General features: G+C 46.4%; 1 protein-coding gene across 2 annotated transcripts in view; it reads right to left on the bottom strand.

Annotated features, from left to right (window-relative positions):
* Positions 1-382: 382 nt before the first annotated feature.
* Positions 383-22,453, bottom strand: part of Pnpla4 (patatin like phospholipase domain containing 4) — a 32,481-nt gene continuing 10,410 nt past the window's right edge. The window contains exons 5-7 of one of the 2 annotated variants that reach the window (XM_046443337.2): positions 15,966-16,031; positions 8,407-8,559; positions 383-7,692 (exon numbers count right to left, since the gene is read on the bottom strand). In XM_046443337.2, coding sequence (XP_046299293.1) covers positions 7,561-7,692; positions 8,407-8,559; positions 15,966-16,031 — 351 coding nt within the window. In that variant the 3' untranslated portion in view covers positions 383-7,560. The remainder of the gene's footprint in view (positions 7,693-8,406; positions 8,560-15,965; positions 16,032-22,453) is intronic. The other variant, XM_058579026.1, reaches the window with a different exon arrangement.

The raw sequence follows: 22,453 nt of genomic DNA, 5'->3' as shown, positions 1-22,453 counted from the left end.
GACCTCTCTGAGTTTCATTCATATGCATGAAAAACTCTGGGCAAGAAACTCTCCTATAAATGATCTCTTTATAGATTTTTTTTTAATGAGAAAGAATAGCTAAGAAAAGACATGAGTCTGCAATTAAGATAGAAAAATATTGAATACGGGCAATTTTAATAATTGTGTTTGAGCTTTATAAATAACCAAGTTGGACACTGGGAAAATGATGAATGAGCCACATTTTTTGATACCCACTGTTCCACAGACTCTGCCTGTATATAAGATCTGATGTGGTGGAAAAACTCAGCCCTGGGCTGCTTCCTGAAAAAATCTAAAATAGTCTAAGTGACCCAACACAAGGAACGAGGACTGTTTAAGGAGATGGAAATGCAAACTGACCTGATTTGATCATTGCACTTTGTTGAGCGACATCAAATTACCAACACTGTACCCTGAAATATGTCCAATTGAGAAATGTCGAATTTTTAAAAAGTAAAAAGAACATTAGAAAAGTTGCAATGGAACCACCATTTGACGCAGCTATCCCACTCCTTGGCTTATACCCAAAGGACTGAAAATCAGCCCATACTACAGGGACGCAGCCACATCCATGTTCATAGCAGCACAATTCACAAGAGCTAAGCTGTGGAGCCAACCTAGATGCCCTTCAGTAGATGAATGGATAAAGAAAATGTGGTATATATACACAATGGAATATTAACTCAACATTAAAGAGAGAATAAAATCATGGCATTTGCAGGTAAATGGATGGAGTTGGAGAATATCATGGTAAGCAGAGTAAGCCAATCCCCCAAAACTAAAGGCTGAATGTTCTGTCTGATAAGTGGATGCTGATCCATAATGGGGGGGGAGGGGGATGGAGGAACTTTGAGGGGGCAAAGGAGAGGGAGGGTTGAGGCTGGAGCATGGGGGTAGGAAAGATGGTAGAATGAGATAGACCTCAGTACATGTGTGACTGCCCATATGGTGCAAAGCTACATTGTGTACAACCAGAGAAATGAAAAGTTATGGTGCAATTGTGTAAAACGAATCAAAATGCATTCTGCTGTCACAATACCTAATTAAATGTCTTTATGTCTTCCACGTTTCTAGACATTGTGCATCTCTCTTGCTATTGTGAATCAATTTTGCCTCTTTCTGAATTTCTCCTGATATAAACACGGAGTTAACTTTCCTAGGTGCCTATAGACATTTTGATGAAAACTTCGTCATGTATTTCTTCCACTCATTAATTGCACTCTTATGCGTTTGGCCATTCATCTATTTCTCAACCACCGAGTACCTGTGGTTGCGCACAGTGCTAGGGAAAATTTACAATTGGTAATGATTGAGCTATTTTCTCCATTTTTAGCCTTGATTCCATCGCGGTCTTTTCTAGCACTTTCAGAACAATTAGCATCGTAGTAGAGATGTCAAACACACTTGCTTTATTCTTGATATAATGAAAATTTCTTCCATGCTTTATTATGAGGAATAAGGTTTGCCATTTGACTGTGGATAATTTTTGAATGATAATTTATTGACACTTCTTTTACTTCTTAATTGAGTGTAGCTGTTTTATTAATGTAGCACGCATATGGAAATTTGTCAAATCACTGTATCTGGTGAGAATTTTTTTTCCCCTTCCTTTAGGCAATTCACATAGGGACCCAAATTTAGAATTTTACTGTTGAAAATTCAAATCCAAATATCAAAAGGTCAACAGACCAACAGACATCAGAACCAAGGAGATAATTATTGATAGATACATGAATAAATTACATGAAAATGGTACATATAGTCTATGTATCTATATTACGTGGAAATTTATATATATAGTTTATGTGTTATATATATATTCAGTTATATATAAGTGTATTTATATACATTTAATCTGTATATGATACACACATAATTGTCATAATTGTCTAAAACTCCAATGTAGGGAACTGAAAAATTATTATGAAAAAAATCATTAAAATGTCTCTAGGTACATACAAAGTTTATATCAAGATATGTTTATATCAGGAAAAATTTAAAAACTGACAAAATTCATTCATAATAGCAACAAAGAAGTCTAATACCTAGAAATTGTGAGAGACATACAAAAACTACACATTAACCTTCTTGTGTGGAATCAGACCTAAAATGCTCCTGAATGGGGAGATTAAATCCTACTACATATAAACAATGCATGTGTTAGTCAGTTTTTCGTTGCTGTGACCAAAAGACCCAACAAGACAAGAAGAACTTAGAGGGGGAACAGCTTATTTTGACTTGCAGTTTCAGAGTTACAGTCTGTGGCTGGCCGACTCCATGGCTCTGGCCCAAGGGGAGGCAGAACAAGATGGCGGCAGGGCCTGGAGGAGGAGAGCAGCTCAGGACAGGGCACCAGGGGGCAGAGAGAGCTCTGCTGGCCAGGGACTGGATAGAGACCCCAAAGGCACAGCCCAGGGAGCACACCCCACCTGCCTACATTTATCACCCACTTAATCCATATCAGTGAATTAATCCACTATTAGGTTAAGACTCTCAAAACTCAATCATTTCACCTCTGAACATTCTTGTATTGTCTCACATGAGTCTTCTGGGGACACCTCCTATCTAAATACACTCCACTAAAAATATCTAAAAAGAACAGATTAAAAAAATAAAAAGTCCTGGAGAAATGATATTCATAAATAAACTGGGAAAAGGAAAGGCCTGTGAACTTGATGAAACTTATTTAACTTTCCTTCCTTTATTTTACAAAAGAAACCCAAGACCTTCTTTTAAAACAGAAACAAGACAGGATTGATGGGATTGCTGCATCTGTGCCATGCTGACAGTCAGGGTGTAGGGAAGGATTAATTAATTGTCTTAAACAAGCAAACAGAGCTCTCACAATCACAGTCAGTGTGATGGCCTATAAGGACTACCCCGGAGACTCTGTTTCTTACAACTGGAGATAGAATTGAGCACCGTGAGCAGCACACAACTAGCAGCAGTGTTCCACGCACCAGGGACAACATACAATGGATTTTAGGAAAAGGAAGTTGGTTCACAAGAAGCCCATGGATGAAGGAACCTGAGAAGAAGTGTGATAAAGACGTGATGCAGGGTGGACAAAATATGGAGAAGTGTTTACGAGTGTAGAGAAATGGCAGCCCAAGATGTAAAGGCTATTTTATTAAGAGGACACAGAAAAGACAAGGAAACGTTCAAAGAATTCCCACTCTGCACAGCAATTAGCCTGGGCCGTCCAAGTGCAGCTGAGAGAGCATGTATCCCCACAGGGGACGGCGGGGGAGTAGAGATGGCATCAGGGCCACGAGGAGCACTGACTGAAGAATAATCATAACCAGAGACAGAGTTCTCTGTGCCAGAGGAGAGCCGTAAGAACAGAATAAGACAAAACTAGAATGAGCTGTGAAATTGGGTGTATCTGCTGAATGGATGCGTTTTCATAGAAGATGGGTGGATGGATACATAGATGGAAGGATGGATGGATCGATAGATAAATGGATTGATGGAAAGAAAGATGGCTGGCTGGCTGGCTGGATGGTTGGTTGGAAGGATGGATGGACTGACGGGTAAATGGATTGATGGATGGATGGATGATTGGTTGGTTGGTTGCAAGGATAGATGGACTGACAGGTAAATGAATTGATGGAAAGATGGATGGATTGATAGATAAATGGATTAATGGAAAGATGGATGGATTGATAGATAAATGGATTAATGGAAAGATGGTGGATGGATGGATGGATGGATGGATGGATGGTTGGTTGCAAGGATGGGTGGACTGATGGGTAAATGGATTGATGGATGGATGAATGGATGGTTGGTTGCAAGGATGGGTGGACTGACAGGTAAATGGATTGATGGATGGATGAATGGATGGTTGGTTGAAAGGATGGATGGATTGATAGATTGATGGAAAGATGGATGGATGGATGGATGGATGGTTGTTGGAAGGATGGATGGACTGACAGGTAAATGGATTGGTGGATGGATGAATGGTTGGTTGGAAGGATGGATGGATTTATAGATAAATGGATTAATGGAAAGATGGATGGATGAATGAATGGATGAATGGAAGGATAGATGGACTGATGGGTACATGGATTGATGGATGGATGGATCGATGGATGGATAGTTGGAAGGATGGATGGATGAATGAATGGAAGGATGCATAGATAAAGCTAAGTAGCAAGAGGTAGATAAAAGACAGATCACAGATGACAGGTAGATAGGTAGGTAGATATACATGCTTCCACACCTGTATGCATATAAATTTCCTAGTTTCACTGAGATAGCCTGGTAGCAGCAACACACCACTAACATGGTTATTTGTCTACTAAATTGGGTATATAGTTACCATAAATATAAATACCATTTCCACTAGACAGAACCAACACCCCTTGGAGAAGGGGATGACTTCAAGGCTGAGGCAGAGAAAGAACAAGATGAGCCTGAGATATCTTGTTGCTGAAAGTGAGAAAGGGCTCAAAGTACCGCGAGAGCTGTCAACAAGAGTCAGCTAAACAGGTTCCCGATGAGCACACTCAGGACAATGTGAACGTCAATATAAGTGGGGATAGATTATAAGAGGCTATACCCAGTGGAAACCAGGAGGCCACGTAACTAAACACCTTGGGATAGGAATAATTTTGAGAGCTTGATGAGGAGAAAATCTGAAAATCTGAAAATCTCTCTCCACAAGATATTTACTAACTACAAAGGAAAGAAGCATGGCAGGCATCACTAGGCGTGGGTAATCCTCTGCCAAAGATATTTAGCCTGAATCGAATCCTGAGAAAACATCAGAAACACTCAAACTGGGGGAAACACTATAAAATCACCGTGATGGTTTAAAGAGTGCCCCTCTGCCCCAACTGGACGTCTCAGAATGGGGTGTTATTTGGAAACAGGCAGATTGGAATGAGTTAAGGATCTCAAGAGGAGATCAGTCTAGATTTAGGGTCAGTCCCTTGTGGAATGACTGGTGTCCTTCTAAGAACAAGACACGACATTTATTTATCTATCAATCTAGAAATACACCCAGGAAAGATGATCTTGTGAAAACAGACAGACGGGCTGGATGGATGCTACTTCAAAGCCATCCGGTTCTCAGTACTTGATATGGCGGCCCCAAGAGATGAACACAAGACCAGGTTTTTAATCTCCAAACTTCCTGGTGCCATGAAGACCATAAGGGTGACATCATGGTCCAGGCTGAAGACACAAGAGACACATGTCATACCGACCAGCACACTTTTGTGACAAAAGTCACAATCGGGACAGGTGGCCGAACTTGAATGAGGTTTGAGCTGAGACAAATTCGAGCGCAGAGCTGACCAGTTACGTGGTCAGTTCATCCCAAGAAAACTGTCAGTCTGCAAATCATGATCACCGTTGGAACGACTCTCCACATTTCCTGAACTATAGGACTTGCGTCTCCTCCTACCTCGAGTTATGCAGATAATTACTTCCACTTTTAGGCTGGTTTTGCTGTCATCTAGATAGAGCTTAAGCAAGAAAATCCTCAACGCAGTGAACTTCTGGTAATGACTGGTTCCCCGGCTGTAAAGAGTGACGGAGTCCGAAGAACTCTGTATGATCAGTACTTATAAATATAAAGAGGGACTTTTCCTATGATGGTATTCATTTTTTTTTTTAAATCATTACGATAAAGAAAGAAGCAGGGTAAATGGAATCTATGTGTTCATTGCTGCGAGTTTCTTTGCAAGATTCCTGGGACCTTGCATGGCTGATCTGACCTTGGCACCTGATCTTGGGCAACCAGAACGGGCAGACTCCTTGCTTTCTTTGTGTAGTGCACTGGCTTGCTCCTCAAGAGCATCCTTGAACTTCATTTTCTCTCGCTGTCAATGGAAGCGCTGGGTTCCCATAGTTACGAAGACCGTGACTGGAAAGCAGAAAAGGAAGACGAGTTGGATTTTAAATGACGGGTCCACAGACATTAGGGAATTGCCTCTGTAGACTCCCCAAGCAGTCTGCCCCAGTAATTACCCTGCAAACATGTCAGTATCTGGGTCACAAAATCTCTTCCGAATTTGTATCCATGGGTTCAAGCATGCTGCAAAATTTTGACCCCAATGGTGGGGCTGATCCTATGTGGAATTCCGTTATCTAGACACCCGGGGACACACTCCAGAGATTGACAGCGCACGCTCTGTGGCTGGCCTCCCTGAGGACTTGGTACGCCTCCTCTGAGGAACGCCTGGGGGGTACAGATCTTGCTGTATGTTGCACGGGAAAGTCGCTGCACATTTATATGTCTATATCTCACAATATACTTTTTTTTTAAGGAAAGGATCATCCACCCACATGGTCAAGGATATATGTAGTGGGTTACAATGCATTCTTCAAAAAAAAAATCCAAGAGAGCAAGTCACTTTTCTTCAAGAAAGAAGTTATGGCTGGATGCGGTGGTGCACACACCTGTCATCCCAGCGGCTTGGGAGGCTGAGGCAGGAGGGTGGAGAGTTCCAAACCAGCCTCCGCCAAAGGGAGGCCCTAAGCAACTCAGGGAGACCCTGTCTCTAAATAAAATGCAAAAATAGGGCTGGGGACGGGGCTCAGCAGTTGAGTGCCCCTGAGTTCAATCCCTGGTATCCCCGCACACACCAAAAGTAGTTATGGAAAGATCATACAAATAGAATATTTGCAAAAGGAGAGAGAGTAAGGTGCAAAATCTTAGGCAAAGCTGGAAATTTAGCTAGTAAATAAACTGGCACAAACGTGAACTGATAATCCAGTCTTCCTGTCACTTAATAAAGCCACATGTGGAGATTCAACCACGTTTGCTCACGTAGATGAAATACACACCCCAAGGACCATCATTACTGTAGACGGGGTCTCTGCAGAACTCCTAAGAAAAGAGGCCATAATTGGTGTCTGTGTGTAAAAAATTGTGTATTTGGGGCTTTTGAGAACCATAAAACTGATTTAAAGAATGGTTTCATGGGGGTGAAAAGAGCAATGCAGGACAATTAAATCCACGCCATTAAATTGGTTTGTTTCTAAGTGCCTCTTGGTAATGAAGAGTTCATGCTTGGCGAAACCCCATCAAAACAGATTGAAGACGGTGTCAGCGAATCAGCCCTCGGTGATTGGATGCCGCTTCACAAAGTGGGACGCGGCATCCGCACAGTGTGATTTACAAACGGGGCTCTGCATGGTTCCTCTGGATTTTAATTCTTGCTCGTCGACTTGGGTTTACTTGGCTCTTGGTGTTCTGCAGCATTTTGTCTATTTAAGTTCCTCCCAGATCTGAAAGCATGCAGCCTATGTCTCAGATTCCTCTTCCCCCCGCTGCCCTGTGGCCTGATGCAGGAGGAGATGCAAAAACCATTCCTCATCCCCTGATGCTGCCAACTCTGATCAAATGCCCTCTTCCCTGCACCAAGCACTGATTCAAGTATTAAAGATAGATCCATTGCAACGGGCCATAATTAAATTGACAGAGTCCTGGCAGAATTTTTTGTTTTTTTTTTTTAAACAAGGGTTTAATGAGAAGGCGCCCTCCAAAAGGATCCTCAACTTGCTGTGCCTTCTAAGCTTTCCGGCGTTTTATTCAAACCAGTCTTCTTTGTGCAGGAACTGCACGGTGTCATCAAATCCACGCCGATACAGGGATTCCATTTTCCTTCTGCTTGGAGGGAAGAGGGCCTGGTTGAGCCTCATGAGGTTGGGCAGGGACAACTAGGAGAGAAAGACACAAGTTCAGGCTGCAGGACATACGTTTAACAGCCTTCACCCCCGAGACGCCGGGAGCAACCCCAAGATATGACAACCCCAAACATCTCCACGGGGTGCCAGGCCTGTCCTGGATAATATGCCATCGCCCCAGGTCCAGATACATGAGATTAAGGGAATAGATGTCTTTATGCCAGTATCTGTCCAACATTCGCCAATATTTCAGTCCTTCTATCTTTCTAAATAAATAAATGACCCAATCGAAAACTGCACTGATGGCCTACCAAGTTTATGGGTGTGGGAAAGAGCCGAAGACAGAGAAAAAGCTATGCAAAACGTCAGTTAATTAAGCCGGGCACGGTGGCTCACGCCTGTAATTCCAGCAGCTTGGGAGGCCGAGGCAGGAGGATGGCGAGTTCAAAGCCAGCCTCAGCCAAAGGGAGGCCCTAAGCAGCTCAGGGAGACCCTGTCTCTAAATAAAATACAAAATAGGGCTCGGGTGGGGCTCAGTGGCCGAGTGCCTCGGAGTTCAATCCCTAGTTCCCCTGCCACAAAAATGTCAGTTAACCAGCAGCAGACAGACTGCGTCCTGACAGCCCCAGGCCCCCAGGTCTCTTGGCATGATGGAGAATTGCAAGGCCCGGCTGCAGGCTGCATTCATTCTGCGGGGATTTCCAGTGGACTAGGGCACTTTAAATGTCACTGAAGGTAATTACTCACCATTACGTCCTGGTTGGTGACCTTGATGTACACACTGAGCTGCCCTTTGTCTTGGGGGGAGATGTCCAGCCGTCCACAGAAAGGGGAGATGGTCACTGTGCGGCCTGCGGGCAGGACGGGGAGACTGTTGGTGAGGCCTCCGTCCACCCACTTCTGTGGAAAGGAAGGTGCACGTACGTCAGTGCCCGTGGGCGGCCCGATTCCCGCGCAGAGAGAAGGAGAGGGGCCTTCTCCGCAGTGGCCGGCCTCCCTGGTCCTAAGATGCACGCTTTGGGTGTCCTTCTAAATCAGAATGTCTGGGTGCTCACCCACCTGTGCGTCTGTTTTGGGAGCAAAAGAAATCTTTGTACGTGTGTTACTGACTGAGCTGTGGAGAACTCTGGACGGAATCAGAAAACCTCACCCACCCGGCGGGGACCTCGGAGGGCTCAAGGTGAGCGTGTCCTTGGTCCCTGCCTCTAGGAAACGTGCTCTGGTGGAAACACACACACTGCAGCCCGTCTGTTCCAAGGCCAAGGATAAAAGAGAAGGAATACGTGCCATTTCTGTCATCTACGGACTGCCCTGTCTCTTTTATTCCTCCTGACTTGTTTTGACTTATCAATCTGCTGAGGAGACGGTTGGCATTTCTGTTAGTTACGAAGGCCTTGGCAGGATCCCGACTCCTCCAAAGGGAATGAAAGTCAACTAAAAAATAAGCGATTTGACTAAAATGAAACTGACCCAGAATGATGTGCATGTTGTCATAACGCATAAGATTATATAATTACTTCATATATATGTATATATATATATATGGCTATGAATATCTGTACACCTGAAAGTAGCTGTGTTGCTCTCTATATATGCATAAACACGATTGCAGCGTCTGTATGTGTTTTAAACATAGCAGGTTACACAAGTGAAACCTACAAAAGGGAGGTTTGTAAAACCAAAGGCCCCCCAATATGTGATTGCATTCCCCGAGCTTGCTCCCCCGGCCTTGATTTACGTATGAATACCTAAGAGAAAAGAATAACAGGGCGCCTTGCAAAACGATCTCCCTTCTCAACAGAGCCCGTCACCCATGGGGTAAAAAACTGGAGAGGTTTCATCAGGGAAAATTAAAGATGTGTCAGAGAATTCAAGAGCGAGCTCGTCTGACTTGTTCACCGTAATGAAAAGGGGGTCAATCTGGCTCATTAAGTTGAAAAGTGTTGCAATTTACTACGGGGTTAATGACTGCTGTTTCAGGGAATCGAAAATCCTTTTTCCAAATTCTGTTGGCTCTTGTTAGCTTGTTCTGATTGGATAAATGACTAGGAAACACAGAGTCATCAGATGGCTTCATGACTCCATCGGCAAAGATTTCTGCGCCTCTGTACACTCCGAGGCTGCCATCCCACCGGCTCGGGGGCTCTGTGGGCCACATGCCTCACTCCCGAGTTAAGCCCTCCCGAGATCGTGGGCTCAGAACCCGCACACCTCCGTTCAGCCGTGCGGATTCGACCCATAACTCCGAAAAGTGCCACCGGAGCAACAAAAATAAGTCCCCAACCTCCCAATTAAAAGTACAAGAATTTTTCCACGCCGTGCTCTCCAGGGAGGTGGAAATCTTGCCCTTAGTGTTTCCGGGGTCAGGAATTCTCTGGCTGTTGGCCCCGTATTCCTGCATGCCATTCCACATTCTTGCCCTGAGGTGGCATTTGACATGCCAGTAGCTTCTGCTCTGAGCATCTGTGGTTCTAGAATCGTCCTTAAGAAAAATAAATGCTCTGGTATGAGATAAGTGTATTTATGTGCATTTGTCTCTGTTTTCGATTCTGCACCAATGGTCTGCGGGTCTGTCTGGGCGCCAATACCATGCTGTTTTTGTTACTATAGCTCTGCCGTATAATTTAAGGTCAGGTATTGGGGATGCCTCCTGCATCGCTTTTCTGGCTGAGGAGTAGTTTGACTATTCTGGGCCTCGTATTCTTCCAAATGAATTTCATGACTGCCTTTCTACTTCTATGAAGAATGTCATTGGAACTTTAGTGGGAATTGCACGAAATCTGCACAGCGCTTTTGGTAGCAGAGCCATTTTGACAGTGCTGATTCTGCCTCTCCAAGAACACGGGAGGTCTTCCAGCCTTTAAGGTCTTTGATTTCTTTCCTGTTGTGCAGTTTACATTGTGCAGGTCTGTCACCTCTTTTGTCAGACTGACTCCCAAACATTGTATTTTCTTTGAGGGTGGGGCTGCAAATTGGGGCAACCCCTCTGGAAAGCAGGATGGAGATTCCTCAGAAAACTGGGAATGGAACCACTACTTGACCCAGCTGTCCCACTCCTCGGCATATACCCAAAGGTCTTAAAATCGGCATACTACAGGGACGCAGCCACATCAATGTTTATAGCAGCTCAATTCACAATAGCTGACCAAGCTAGGTGCTCTTCAACAGATGGATGGATAAAGAAAATGTGGTACATATATCAATGGAATATTACTCAGCCATGAAGAAGAATGAAATGATGGCATTTGCTGGGAAATGGATGGAACTGGAGAATATCAAGCTAAGGGAAATAAGCCAATCCCAAAAAACCAAAGGCTGAGAGTGTTCTCTCTGATGTGCAGATGCTAACTCACAATAAGGGCAGGGAAGGAAAGAATAGAAGTCACTGGATTAGACAAAGGGCAATGAAGGGAAGGAGGGGGATGGGAATAGGAAAGACAGTAGCATGAATTGGATATAAGTTTCCTACATTCATACATGAATACAGTGTAACTCCACATCACGTACAACCACAGGAATGGGATCTACTTAGGATAAGTTGTATTCCATGTATATATGGTATGTCAAACTACATTCTACTGTCATGCATAACTAAAAAGAACAAATTTAAAAGGTTACAATGTTAATAAAGCTCACTGCTGGACCTAGGCTGCTGCCCCTCATTACCACTGCTCTCCCACTACCGCCTTCCAGTCTCTGACCACATTCGAAGCATGCTCCACGTTAGCGTGAATTGCCTGGGTTCACAGTGATGTAGCTTTCGTGGGGGATAGGTTCCAAGACCCCCAGTGGATACCTAAAGCTGCAGATGGGAGCAAACTCCGTAAACATTATGTTTTCCTCTATGCCCCATATCTCTACTGCGTATCCGATCCCCTCATTTTACAAGAGGAAAGTGCATCTGGGGGAATTACTTGTTCTAGGTTGTGGCCTGGTAAGTTACGGCCCACCATTTCCTCCTTTAAATAAAGTTTTATTGGCACACATCCACGTCCTTTGGTTTACAGATGGCCCATGGTAGTATTCCCACTATGACAACACAGTTGAGCAGGTGTGTGGACAGAGATTATGTATGCCCATGGTCAAATATTTACCCTGATACTCTACAGAAAAACTGCAGGAAGAAATAGCTACTGCCGTGGAGCTTACATGCAAAGAGGCTTGAGGGGGTAAGGGGTGGGAGGGGGAGGGAGACAGAGAGAGAAACCATGAGCCCCGATAAACTCCTCCTCCTTCGGGTTGCTTTTGCGAGGTATTTTGGTCACAGCGATGAAACGGTAACTAAAACACAGAAAGGGGATCCATAAACAGACCTATCTCCTAGGACACAGAGGAGAGTCTCCCGTACGGAGTGAAGAAAAATGGGAACAGAGAAGAGGTAGGTAAGATTTTGGAGTCAAAGGGACACAAGTTAAAATGATATTTTTAAAAAGGGGCCAGGGAAACTCTTGTACTAACTTCTGTTGGACGCTGCTGACTTTCAGAATTTCTGAAAGTTGTTTAGAAATGGTGACTCCAAAAACAATCGAGTTCATTTAGCAGTTGGCAAGGTACAGTCATTAATAATAAATATTCCCTGGAAGACAAACATGCCGTTCCAAAAATTAAATAGACCGTGCAAAAAAAAAAAAGTGTAAAACATCATGGAAAAATAAGAGTTTTCATTTTAGAGTAACTGTACGTTGACACTGAGGTTTCCATCCAGCCAAATCCAGCTGGTCGAGAGCCCGGCCGGGGCCGTTCGCTGAGATAATGACTGAATCATGCTTTTGTGGGAAATGCCTAAGTCAGGAAGAAACGGGAGCCTAGGACTGTGGTAATGATTTTATATAAATGCACAGTAAGTGAGTATTTCACAATTCTCTTTCCCATATGTGTCAATAATGAAAGGATCACTGATCCATAATGCAAAGGCTCAGGGGAGAGATCTGCAATTGACAAGTTAAAATTAAAATAAATAAAATAAAATTAAAATAAAAAATAAAAAAATAAATAAAAAAATAAAATTAAAAAATATTACTTGAATTCTAACTCAGACCAAAGGGGAAAAAAAAAAAAAAAACCCCATAAAATCCTAAAGTCTTTCTTCTCATCTGCACCGGGCCCTTGTGGACACGATCGTGATTCTGACAGTTAGCCACTTGCCGATGCTAATGCTCTCTCTTGGAGAATGTCAGTTAGCAATTCCTTCTGAGGATTGTCCTCTTGTCCCAAATGGATGACAGGCATCTGTGATAACCTGGCCTACGAGTGGGATCGCTCCGGGGGCTTCCTGCCTCTAACCCCTGCTTGCAGCCCAGCCTCCCGCCTCAGGAAAGGCCCCCGAGCCAGCAGACAAACCAAAGCCCGGCTGCAGGAACACACTGCCATCTAGGAAGAAAGAGGTATTTTCAGCATGGCTGACATTTTTGTGCAGTTTGGGCTGTATAAAGAGCTTAGACCCACAGCCAAACGCGTCTCTGACGCAAAGTTCACGATCCCCTCAAGATGGGGAGGAAAGAGGGCAGAATCTGACTCGGGGAGGAGAGACCCGACGGACGGGGGAGACCATGAGGCTTAGAGCAGGCCAGCCGCCAGCCAGGAGGACGCCTGTCCACTGACATTTCCTAGCACGAATGACACGAGGCCCCTGTCAATCATTCTGCGCCTGGGGGTCCTTGCTGAGGGCCCCACCGAGCAGCAAAGGGAAACCAGATGCTTAGCGGAGACATAGGGCTCGTGTCCAAAGTGTTCAGTGACTTCCTGCAAGACTTCATCAGGAACCTCCCATCCCACCGGCCCAAGCCAGCGGGTGAAGGAGGGAGAGAAATGAAATGAGGAGTAGCTTCTGTGAGAAGCCCTAAAGAAGCAGGCAGAGCAGAGACCCCAACGTGAAAGATCATTCTGGGGACATTTCCCCCTTCTAACTTAGTGACTTGGGTAGATGAAGACCTCTATGTCTCCCTTTCTTGCAGCAGATACGACTGGATACTGGTACATGCAAAGACAACAGCAGATAACAAGAATACAGAGGACTGGTAAAACAGCTCCCCTACTACCCTCCCCCCCCCAAAAAAAAGAAAAAAGATTCAGGAACCCAGCTCCCTAGTTGACATCTCCAGGGTGTGATCTTTGACCTCATGTTTCATAATGAATGCTGATGCTGCAGTCATCACATCTAAGTTCCAGGAAACAGGAAAGGAAGACGAGAAGAACGGAAAATGTATCATCTCCCTTCCCACGTGCCTCACAGTAATTCGGCTGGCATCTCGTTAGCCTGAACACAACCTTCCTTGCTGTAAGTCCAACGGTATTTCAGTTTACATCTTCTTGGCCAACAACTAAATGTGTAGACATACTCACCTGCAGGGGAAACTCAGAAAACTAACCTTTGAGCTACACGGCAATCAATCCAGATAAAACGAGATTCTATTACTAAGGAAGTGAGAGGGTCCTCACCACAGGTTCAACAGGTGGGCTCACTCAGCCTTGGACTGTCAGTCTGCAAATTGTGAGCTTAAAACCGTTTTTGTTTATAAACCACGAACCTTAGGTATTTTGTTATAGCAACACGGAATGAACCGACACACCTCTTTTGATGTCAATGCAGAATCTCATGAAATGCCTTAGGATTTTTCTTAACCATAGTTCCCATTTTTGTAATGAGTAGAGTATATTATAAAGGGTACTTTCAAGTAAAAGCTATTTTAGATTTCAGATGGTTATAAAACCAATGTTCACAGTACAAAGCTGATTTTTTGATAGCAACTTTAAGCCTATTCAAAATGTAATGTAGAAATAAATGCCAACTTCATTTCGAGAGGGAAAATAATACTTTAACTACGCATTCAGAGTGTGATATATTGCAAATAAAATTCTAAATGACAAAATAGGTCATACTTTCCTTGGAGACTGAATACGTTTTAGCTAGGACTGACAGCATCAAAAATAGGAAATATTAGGAAAGCTTACCTAGTTTGTACAAGATGATAGGTAAATTTTTTATGCACTCTTAAAAAAATTCCATGGGTATACTGCTTCTCATTGGCCACAATCAGGATTTCAGATGGCTAAAGAGAGGTGCCTCCCTACAAATGATATGTCCTAAGCACGTGGCTACTGAGTTGTCCAACTGAGAGTGGACGGTCGCTCTGGGGGTCTCATTGTATCTGTGAGGTCTTTCTGCAGCCGTTTCTCCTGTCTGTGCCCTGCCCAGGGGAAGTCCCTCTAGGCCAAGAATCCCACGGAAGGCCAAATAAAAAGGGCAGGACACCAGGAGAGTCCCGGGAGCGGGCATCCTGAGGGTCTGTCAAGGTCCCAGTGCAGACCCCTCCTCCAGCTACGAGCCAGCAGACTTGTGAAGCTCCGCTCGGGCCCTGGCTGTGAGACCAGCACTCCTCAACACCCCCAGGAAGGTCACTGTGTCTGGGGGGGGGGGGGCCCGGGGTAGGAGTGAGAGGTCAGGCAGACGGGTGGCATCGAAGTACCCCCAGGCACTGATTCGTGAATGAACAAACTTCCGCAGTGTGAAATAAACAGCTCTCCTTCCTCTGCAAGTGGGCCTGATCCCTAAATGGGTGCTGGATTCTGCATTTGATCATACACTGTCTGTCTGGGGTATGTGCTAAAGAGAAAACGTGCTGGATTCTAAGCTCCACGGATCGGGCGTAGGTTGGACACATGCTGGGTTTGATTGTGAAATATACACCACGGCGGGTGTGTGTGTGAAATGCACACTGTATTGGATGACAGGATACGTATTTCATATAAATAGATACTGTACGTGGTTACATAATGCTTATCTTGTCTATGTTAAACAGATCCTCGGATGATAGATGCACCTCGCTGGTGTGGGTTAAAGAGAAATGCTGTTTAATTATTAAAAGCCTATCTCTGCTGGGTGTCAGATAGAGGCGGTGCTGGGTTATGAGATGCAGGTGTTGAACCAGTGTCCCTGAGGGGGAGAGAGCTACCGCATGGCTCAGGGGCCAGGTGTGCAGGGCCCCCCCGGAGCTTGTCCCACCAAGACCACGTGGCAGTCATAGGAGGAGCCGTGACCAGGACTTATGAGGGAAACCAAATTCTTTCACTGCTTTCAAAGGTATTTTTAAATGACAAAACTAAGAGCATCCCTGTCAATCATTCCTCTTCCCCGATTTTGATAAGGTATCAAAGACCCTCCGGTTCTTCTTCTTCTTAGAAACAAAGCTACTTATGCAAAGAATGCGTTCCCATGGATCTGGACCAGAATATGGGAGACTGTCCCTTTCGGAGGAGGTGGATTTCTGGGGAGATTGGCGTTAGCTCCTCCGTAACGGCGACATTACCTGCCCTTTGTATTCCACTGGTCTCAGTCCCGCGTAGATGGGCACAAAGCTGCTGGCCAAAAGAACCTAGGTGCACAAAGAGAGAAAGGACTCAACTCGAGAGGCCACCCAGGAAGCTGCGACACCATTTAGTACGAAACTCTTATGACGTGAACACCTTCCACGCATGTCCAGACACGAATGCTCACACTTACGTAATTAAAAAAAATAATAATAAAAATAAAAAATAATTTAAAAAAATGTTTTCAACATCCGAGAAGGCCCCAAAATCATAGGTTCAAATCCACGCTCCCCAAATGAGTGAACTACATACTCCTAAGTCAGAATCAGTGCAGAAGACCAAGTCCTTTTGAAACTGGCATCTCAATTCCTGAAATCTGTACGGGTTGCAGTTGCTAATTGATGATTCCTAATGTCCTATCAATTACTAGGAAAACGGTTTTAAAGTCGCCCTGTTATTTCGTGGAAGAGGAACCCCCCTGGTTATTACAGGGGAGATTCACTCCCCACAGCGCAGGATGCCCCAAGGGATGCTACCAGGATGCGGCAAAGCAGACGGTACGTTTTTTAAGACACTCCACGTTCCAGCCAAGGAATCATGAAATGCAAGTAGACCAATGATACGCCATCTTCCGTTTGAAAAGTGGGAAATGATCGTCATTTAGGATATGATCGGTTCTTCCAAGAGAAGCAGCCGAGCTCTGACGGCTTTTCGAAATCTCCATGTTCTCTTCCGCAGCCTCGGTTTCGAATCGCCAGCGAGGGCTCTATTTGAAAACACACGGCATTAGACGTTGAATATTTAAGCTCTAATCTTTCAGCTGATAAGGGAAAGTCTCTATGGCTGTTTATCGGCAAAGATTTCATGAGGCGCTTTTTTTTTTCCCCAACATGCATTATTCAGAAATGGATCAGAGCCCCAACACTGGCTTATAAATCATCTGTTTAGAATTATTTAGAACTCAGAAGGCGTTTCCCCCCAAGAAATAATATTATAGGTCTGATTTTTTTTAGGTCAGCTCTCAAAAGCCCATTTATGCTGATCTGCCACTCAATTACAGGCCCAGGCGACAGTGTAATGGGATTTCTGTCGGAAAATCTCCCCTGGGCTGCACCCCACAGGGCAGGAGCCCGCGGGGGCGGGAAGCCCTTCCTGGTGGTGATTTTTGCACTGGGTCCCTGAGCCGTGGTGTGCGCTTCCTCCTGAGGTGGCTCTTCCTTGCACCTGTCTCATGACGGATAGAAACCAAGGAAGAAAGGCTCTGGTGCCTCCTCCACGGGGCACTAGGCTGCTGCCGTCACTTTCAATAGCAAGACAGAGAAGGAGGGCGCAGGCTGCTGGTGGCACTTTGGGGTCAAGGGCAGACGGAGGTCCTGGTTATGAGAGCTCCCGCAATAATAGGCTCCCGACAGGCGGCTCAGGAAGCTTCTGGGGACGGCGGTTTGAAGTGGCAACGTCATGGTAACAGCACAGCCCAGGGACCAAGCCAACAGCCCTGGGTCACACAGCTCTGGCATGTCAGGCTGGTTCTCTGGGCCGGGACCGGCTCTATAATCTGTCAGCCCCGTGCAAAAAGCCAACGCCATTTCCCTGTTCAGAAAGTGCGAAAAATCCCAAGATGTTGACAGCTGGGTGTTGGGTCAGGAATGAGGCCTTTTGAGAGCCGGGCCTGTGCCCACGCGTGCCGCGCACACCAGGGAGGGGACTCGGCTGTGCGCCACCCCCCAGCGCCTGCCTGAACTCTCTCAGAATTACTGCTCAAAGCGACGACATCGCCCGCCCAAGGGTGGCTGAGCTAATGAGTGCTTCAGCCTGCACCTGGGTTTGGGTTTATTTTAACACCAAACACACCTTCCCTTGGATGTTTTCCAGGGCCAGGAACTGAGTCCGGTTTCTTGCATCCTGTTTGTTTCGTGGCCAATTTCATGCATCTCTCTCTCTTAATCACTTGTTTGTGCAGAGACCAAGTGCATGCTCATTGGTAGAAGTGCTTCCCGGAGGGAGGGAAGTGTCCTCTTTCATTCTGTTTTTATGGATCCGTTCATTTATTTATCGCGAGGTAGAATAACAAGCCCACAGGAGATTTGACAGCCTCCCAGTCAGTGCGGACCTGCCTGTACCAACACGCTCAGTGCAAGGTCTCCGTCTCACTGTGTAGCACAACAGGACGGGGTGACAGTCCCTCCACCACACCCACTCCACCACGAGGCAACCCGGGAGCGAGGGTCACCTTAGGAGATTTGCTGGAGATCATCGAGGAAATCCGTGGCAAAGCGCCATCCTCGGTCCCAACCCTCACTGCCGCCCCGTGGCCATGATAAAATCGGTAGTTGGCATTTTTAGTTAGAGAAAGCCTGTTTACAGTTAAGATCATCGCATTTACTCCAACGAAATCCGGCCTTGTCATCGATTGGTTACCCTTAAAATGAAAAGCCATGACGGATGGGTCCTAGGTAGGTTCTGAAGCACAGTCCACCGGTTTAATGAAGTAGCTGGCGAATCCCACGTCGCACCGTAGCATCTCCTGGAACGATTGGTGGGCGAGGACACAGCGACAGTGCTGGGGAATGCCTGCCGCATTTTAAAGTCTCTGAAGGATCAAACGTGTGTCTCCTTGGGCTGCACAGACATAAGTACGCTGCAAAAAAATCCACCACCCTTAGAATCAGGACGGTACCCTCCCTCCTCCACCGAGTTGGAGTATAACGTGAAGTTGGCGATTTCATGCCTGGAGCTGTTTTGAGGTATTTGGATGCAGAAAAAAAGGGATCCAATTACTTCCCTGCAGATAATAACAGTTAGAATCCTCCTGAAGGATATGAAAAGTGCAGAGACCTGGAAAGTGCGTGCCCCTACACCAACGCGTTTTTTCCTGACACTATTCACTCTCCCTTCTTATGGCCTGGTGATCTCTGCATCAAGCGGACTTTAGTGAGGAAATTAGCTTTGGGTAGTTAAGAAGGAAGCGGCTTTCCTTACTGCCATTTGATTGCAGCACATAGATAGGATTTCATAAGGAGGCAGGTGAAGACTGACATGCTAAGACCCCTTAATGCAACACGGGGTCCCAACGTGTGTCTTTCAGCCTGGGTGACTTCCTGTGGACGACACCGACGTCACCGATCAATCTCAAGACATCCAGAGCAGCCGATGTCAACGGAAGGGTCATGTCCCCACGCTCTGCTGAGCCACAACCCCAGCCCTGTTATTGGTTTTTCTCACCAATTTTAGAGGTGACCTAGTAAGCAAGGGACTCCTGGTGACTTTGCCACAGAAAACACCTCTGATACATGGGAAATGGGAGGAGCAGATGCCTCAGTGGATTTCAGGAAGTTGGAGGCTGCTCTTGTCTGCGTCAAACTGGCTGAAACCACCTACCTTTACTTTTGGGTCTGCCCAAGGGTCCCGCGGTGGGTGGCCTTTCAAAGTCAGAGGGTTAAACTCCTCCCTCAGAGCATGCTAGCAGCCATGACTGTATGTGCACACCGTAAGGAGCCGTGAAGATCGTGCACCCACGCCACTAATTATTTCACCTCCAGTCACCCTTCCCAAAGCCCAAAGTTCCCCTGATTCTTTATCCCATAAATATCCTGAACCCTGGCTTCCAGGAGGCAGATGGGAGACCTGGATCTCCTACCTCTCTGCTGGGTTGCTTGGTGAATCAACTCTCTTTTGCAAAACTCATTGTTTCCATGATTGACATACCGTGCTGCAGGCAGAGCAGATTGGGGTCAGCAACAGGTCCCCAGATGTCAAGAGCTCAGTGGTTGGGCACACTCATGAGAAAAGCAAAGGCTTGCCTTCCCGCCCCATCTCTCGGTACAGTGCTTTAAACATGGTGTGCAGTGTAAAACCGTTGATTTTCACTTTATTCTTACTTAAATATACAAGGATGAAAATCAAAGTCGGTGGCTTCCCGTGGCAGCGGCTCAGAACATTGGCCAGGGCGTATTCAGGACACGTCCTCGCTGGCTCTTTTCATTTTGCATTTTATAGAAAAGGGGGTGTTTAGAAAATTATGTGGCTTAACTTCCTTCGAGTATAAATTCTCAACAAGTTTCGTTTATGCCTCAAGTTTACTGTGAAGTGTAATGAGAATCTGGCTGTTTATACAGACCCTGCTGGTGTCGTTGAGATTCAAAGACAGATTCAAATTTATCTTCCTCCAGTCTTGCTAAGATAATGGCCAATCTGAAATTCAGTCCTGGTTCCACCTTCACAAAAGCTAAATGTGAGAAGATTCCGCTATAAAGGAGCTAGGTGCTAGGAAATTCAGATCATCGGAGCAACGGAGACAGGGTGCCCGCTCCCGGGAGAGCCGGGGACACTGTTAGAGATGACTTTCTCCCTGGCCATCCAAATAGAGGTGTCTTCACACCTGCCAAAAGGACATGTCTCAGAGCACACGTGTGCATCGACCCTGCACATGAAGAGGTTCAGGATGTGCCCCAGTTGAGGGGCGCAGGAAGACGTCACTGTGCCACGTCGGCGTGTTGATTTAAAATGCACTTCTGCTCAGTCCTGCGGCTGCCGCAGGACTTGCTTTTAAACCACGGATTTATCTCCCTAATTATGCTTTGCTGAAGGCTGATGTTACAATGCGCCTGGATTTGCTGGTTGTAAGCTTGCTTCTGACGGAAAGCAGCCCAGAGTACAATCTGGAACTGAAGGAGAAGGAGTTGATATGCAAGATGGGCCCAGTTGGGTCATTCAGGATTCTCCAGGGAGCCATGCTAAAGAAGGGGGTGGGGGTGGGAACAGATGCCCATCAAGAGAGGAGGGGCCCTGGAGGGGTTTCACATGCACAGGTCGAGGCTGGAGAGAGGAGGAAGTATTTTCATCGTCCTCCTTTACTTTACCTGTGTGATGGGTGGAGGGCAGGTGGACATTGTGTACTCCGTCTTACAGATGGGGAAACAGAAATCCCAAGCCTGTGGAAGCTGAGGTGGACCAAGGATCCCAAAGTACCCCCATAAAGGTCAGGTGGGTGTGCATTATTGCACGTACCACCATGCATTTCCATTCCCAAATTATCACCTGCCCCTTTCAGGAAGCGATATCAACTTGGTGTCCATGTGCAGATGATAAGTGACCCACAGACATAAAGGGTTGGGGGAACATTTTCTTTTCTTTTTTGTGCTGGGGATTGAACCCAGGGCCTTGTGCACGCAAGGCAAGCACTCTACCCACTGAGCTATATCCCCAGCCCCAACATTTTCTTTATGCACCTGAAATACACCTCTTGGACCGGTGGGGATAAAGGAGGGAGCTGTATACAGGGGGCGTGTTGGGGCTCTGGCTGATGGGCATGCACCAAAGGCTTCCCCTCCCTGGTCAAGTCAAGTAGTCGGGTAGTAGTCAGCAACTGTGCTTCCCTATCTTCACCTGGTCACCGCCGGGAGAGGGGAAGGGGTATCAAGTACATTCCAGGCCACAGAGTGCCTAGAGGCCACGGGTGTGTCTTTGTAAAGTAGAAAACACCAAGTAAAATAATCCCCATGGAGATACGATTCAGAACACCATGAAGACCTGTGTGTTAGGCAGCTTTTCTTCCCTGCGACCAAAATACCTGACCAGGCCCCAAAGCCCCAATGGGGACAGCGCCGCACTGGGAAGCAAGCCTTCAACACTTGAGCTTTAGGGGGGACATTCGAGACCCAAACCATAACAACCCCAAATAAAATGAATCTTTGGCCGCACAAATAATGAGGTCAACGAGGGGCTGTTGGGAAATAATCAGAAGCATCACACCATCCGTCGAAAGAATCATTTTGCAGCAGGGAGTCAGGGAGCATGATCCCAGAGAGGACTGACAGGCCTAAACCTGCACACGTGTGCATGCACACACGTGCACACAGGTGCACACACATGCACACAGGTACACACACGCGCACACAGGTGCACACGCACACGTTGTAAGCCCCGGGTTCGAGGCTGTATTTCCAGGCACACAGCACCCTGTCTACACTGAGGAGCAGCAGTGAGCGGGTGCCCAGGGAAGCACCAGGCACTTTTAAGGAATTCACCTAGCAGGGGGCGGGGAAAGGAGCTCATGATAGCGCTGGACGCACAAGGCAACGGGGGCACCGCGTCTAGCACTCTCCCGCGTTCCTCTACCCTAACTCTGGTCCGCCTCTCAGTCTCTCACTGTTTCTGTCTCTCCCCGTCTCTCTCCTTCACAGATGGCACCCGTGGCCCTGGGCCTGAGGTGGGCACAGCGTGGTGGCAGGAGGGCGTGTGGAGCAGAGCTGCTCAGGTCACGGTAGCTGAGAAGCGGGGACAGGGAGGATGGGGCCAGGGACGAGAGGCCCTGCATGTGCCAGTGACCTCCTCCTTCCAACAGGCTCCCTCTCCTATGGGTTCCGCCACTACCCACGAGCCAGCCAATGCCGACTCCATCAGGGGACGAGGTCAGAGTCCTCAGGATGCCACCAGTCCCCCAGCTCCCCACTCTGAACTCTCTGCACTGGGGACCCATCCACTAACA

This window comes from Marmota monax, unplaced genomic scaffold, assembly GCF_021218885.2.
Source record: "Marmota monax isolate L192 unplaced genomic scaffold, Marmota_monax_Labrador192_F-V1.1 WCK01_AAM20220418_F8-fsc00168, whole genome shotgun sequence".
NCBI lineage: Eukaryota > Metazoa > Chordata > Mammalia > Rodentia > Sciuridae > Marmota > Marmota monax.
The sequence above is the reverse complement of the archived record's forward strand: the minus strand, read 5'-3'. Positions and strand labels throughout refer to the sequence as shown.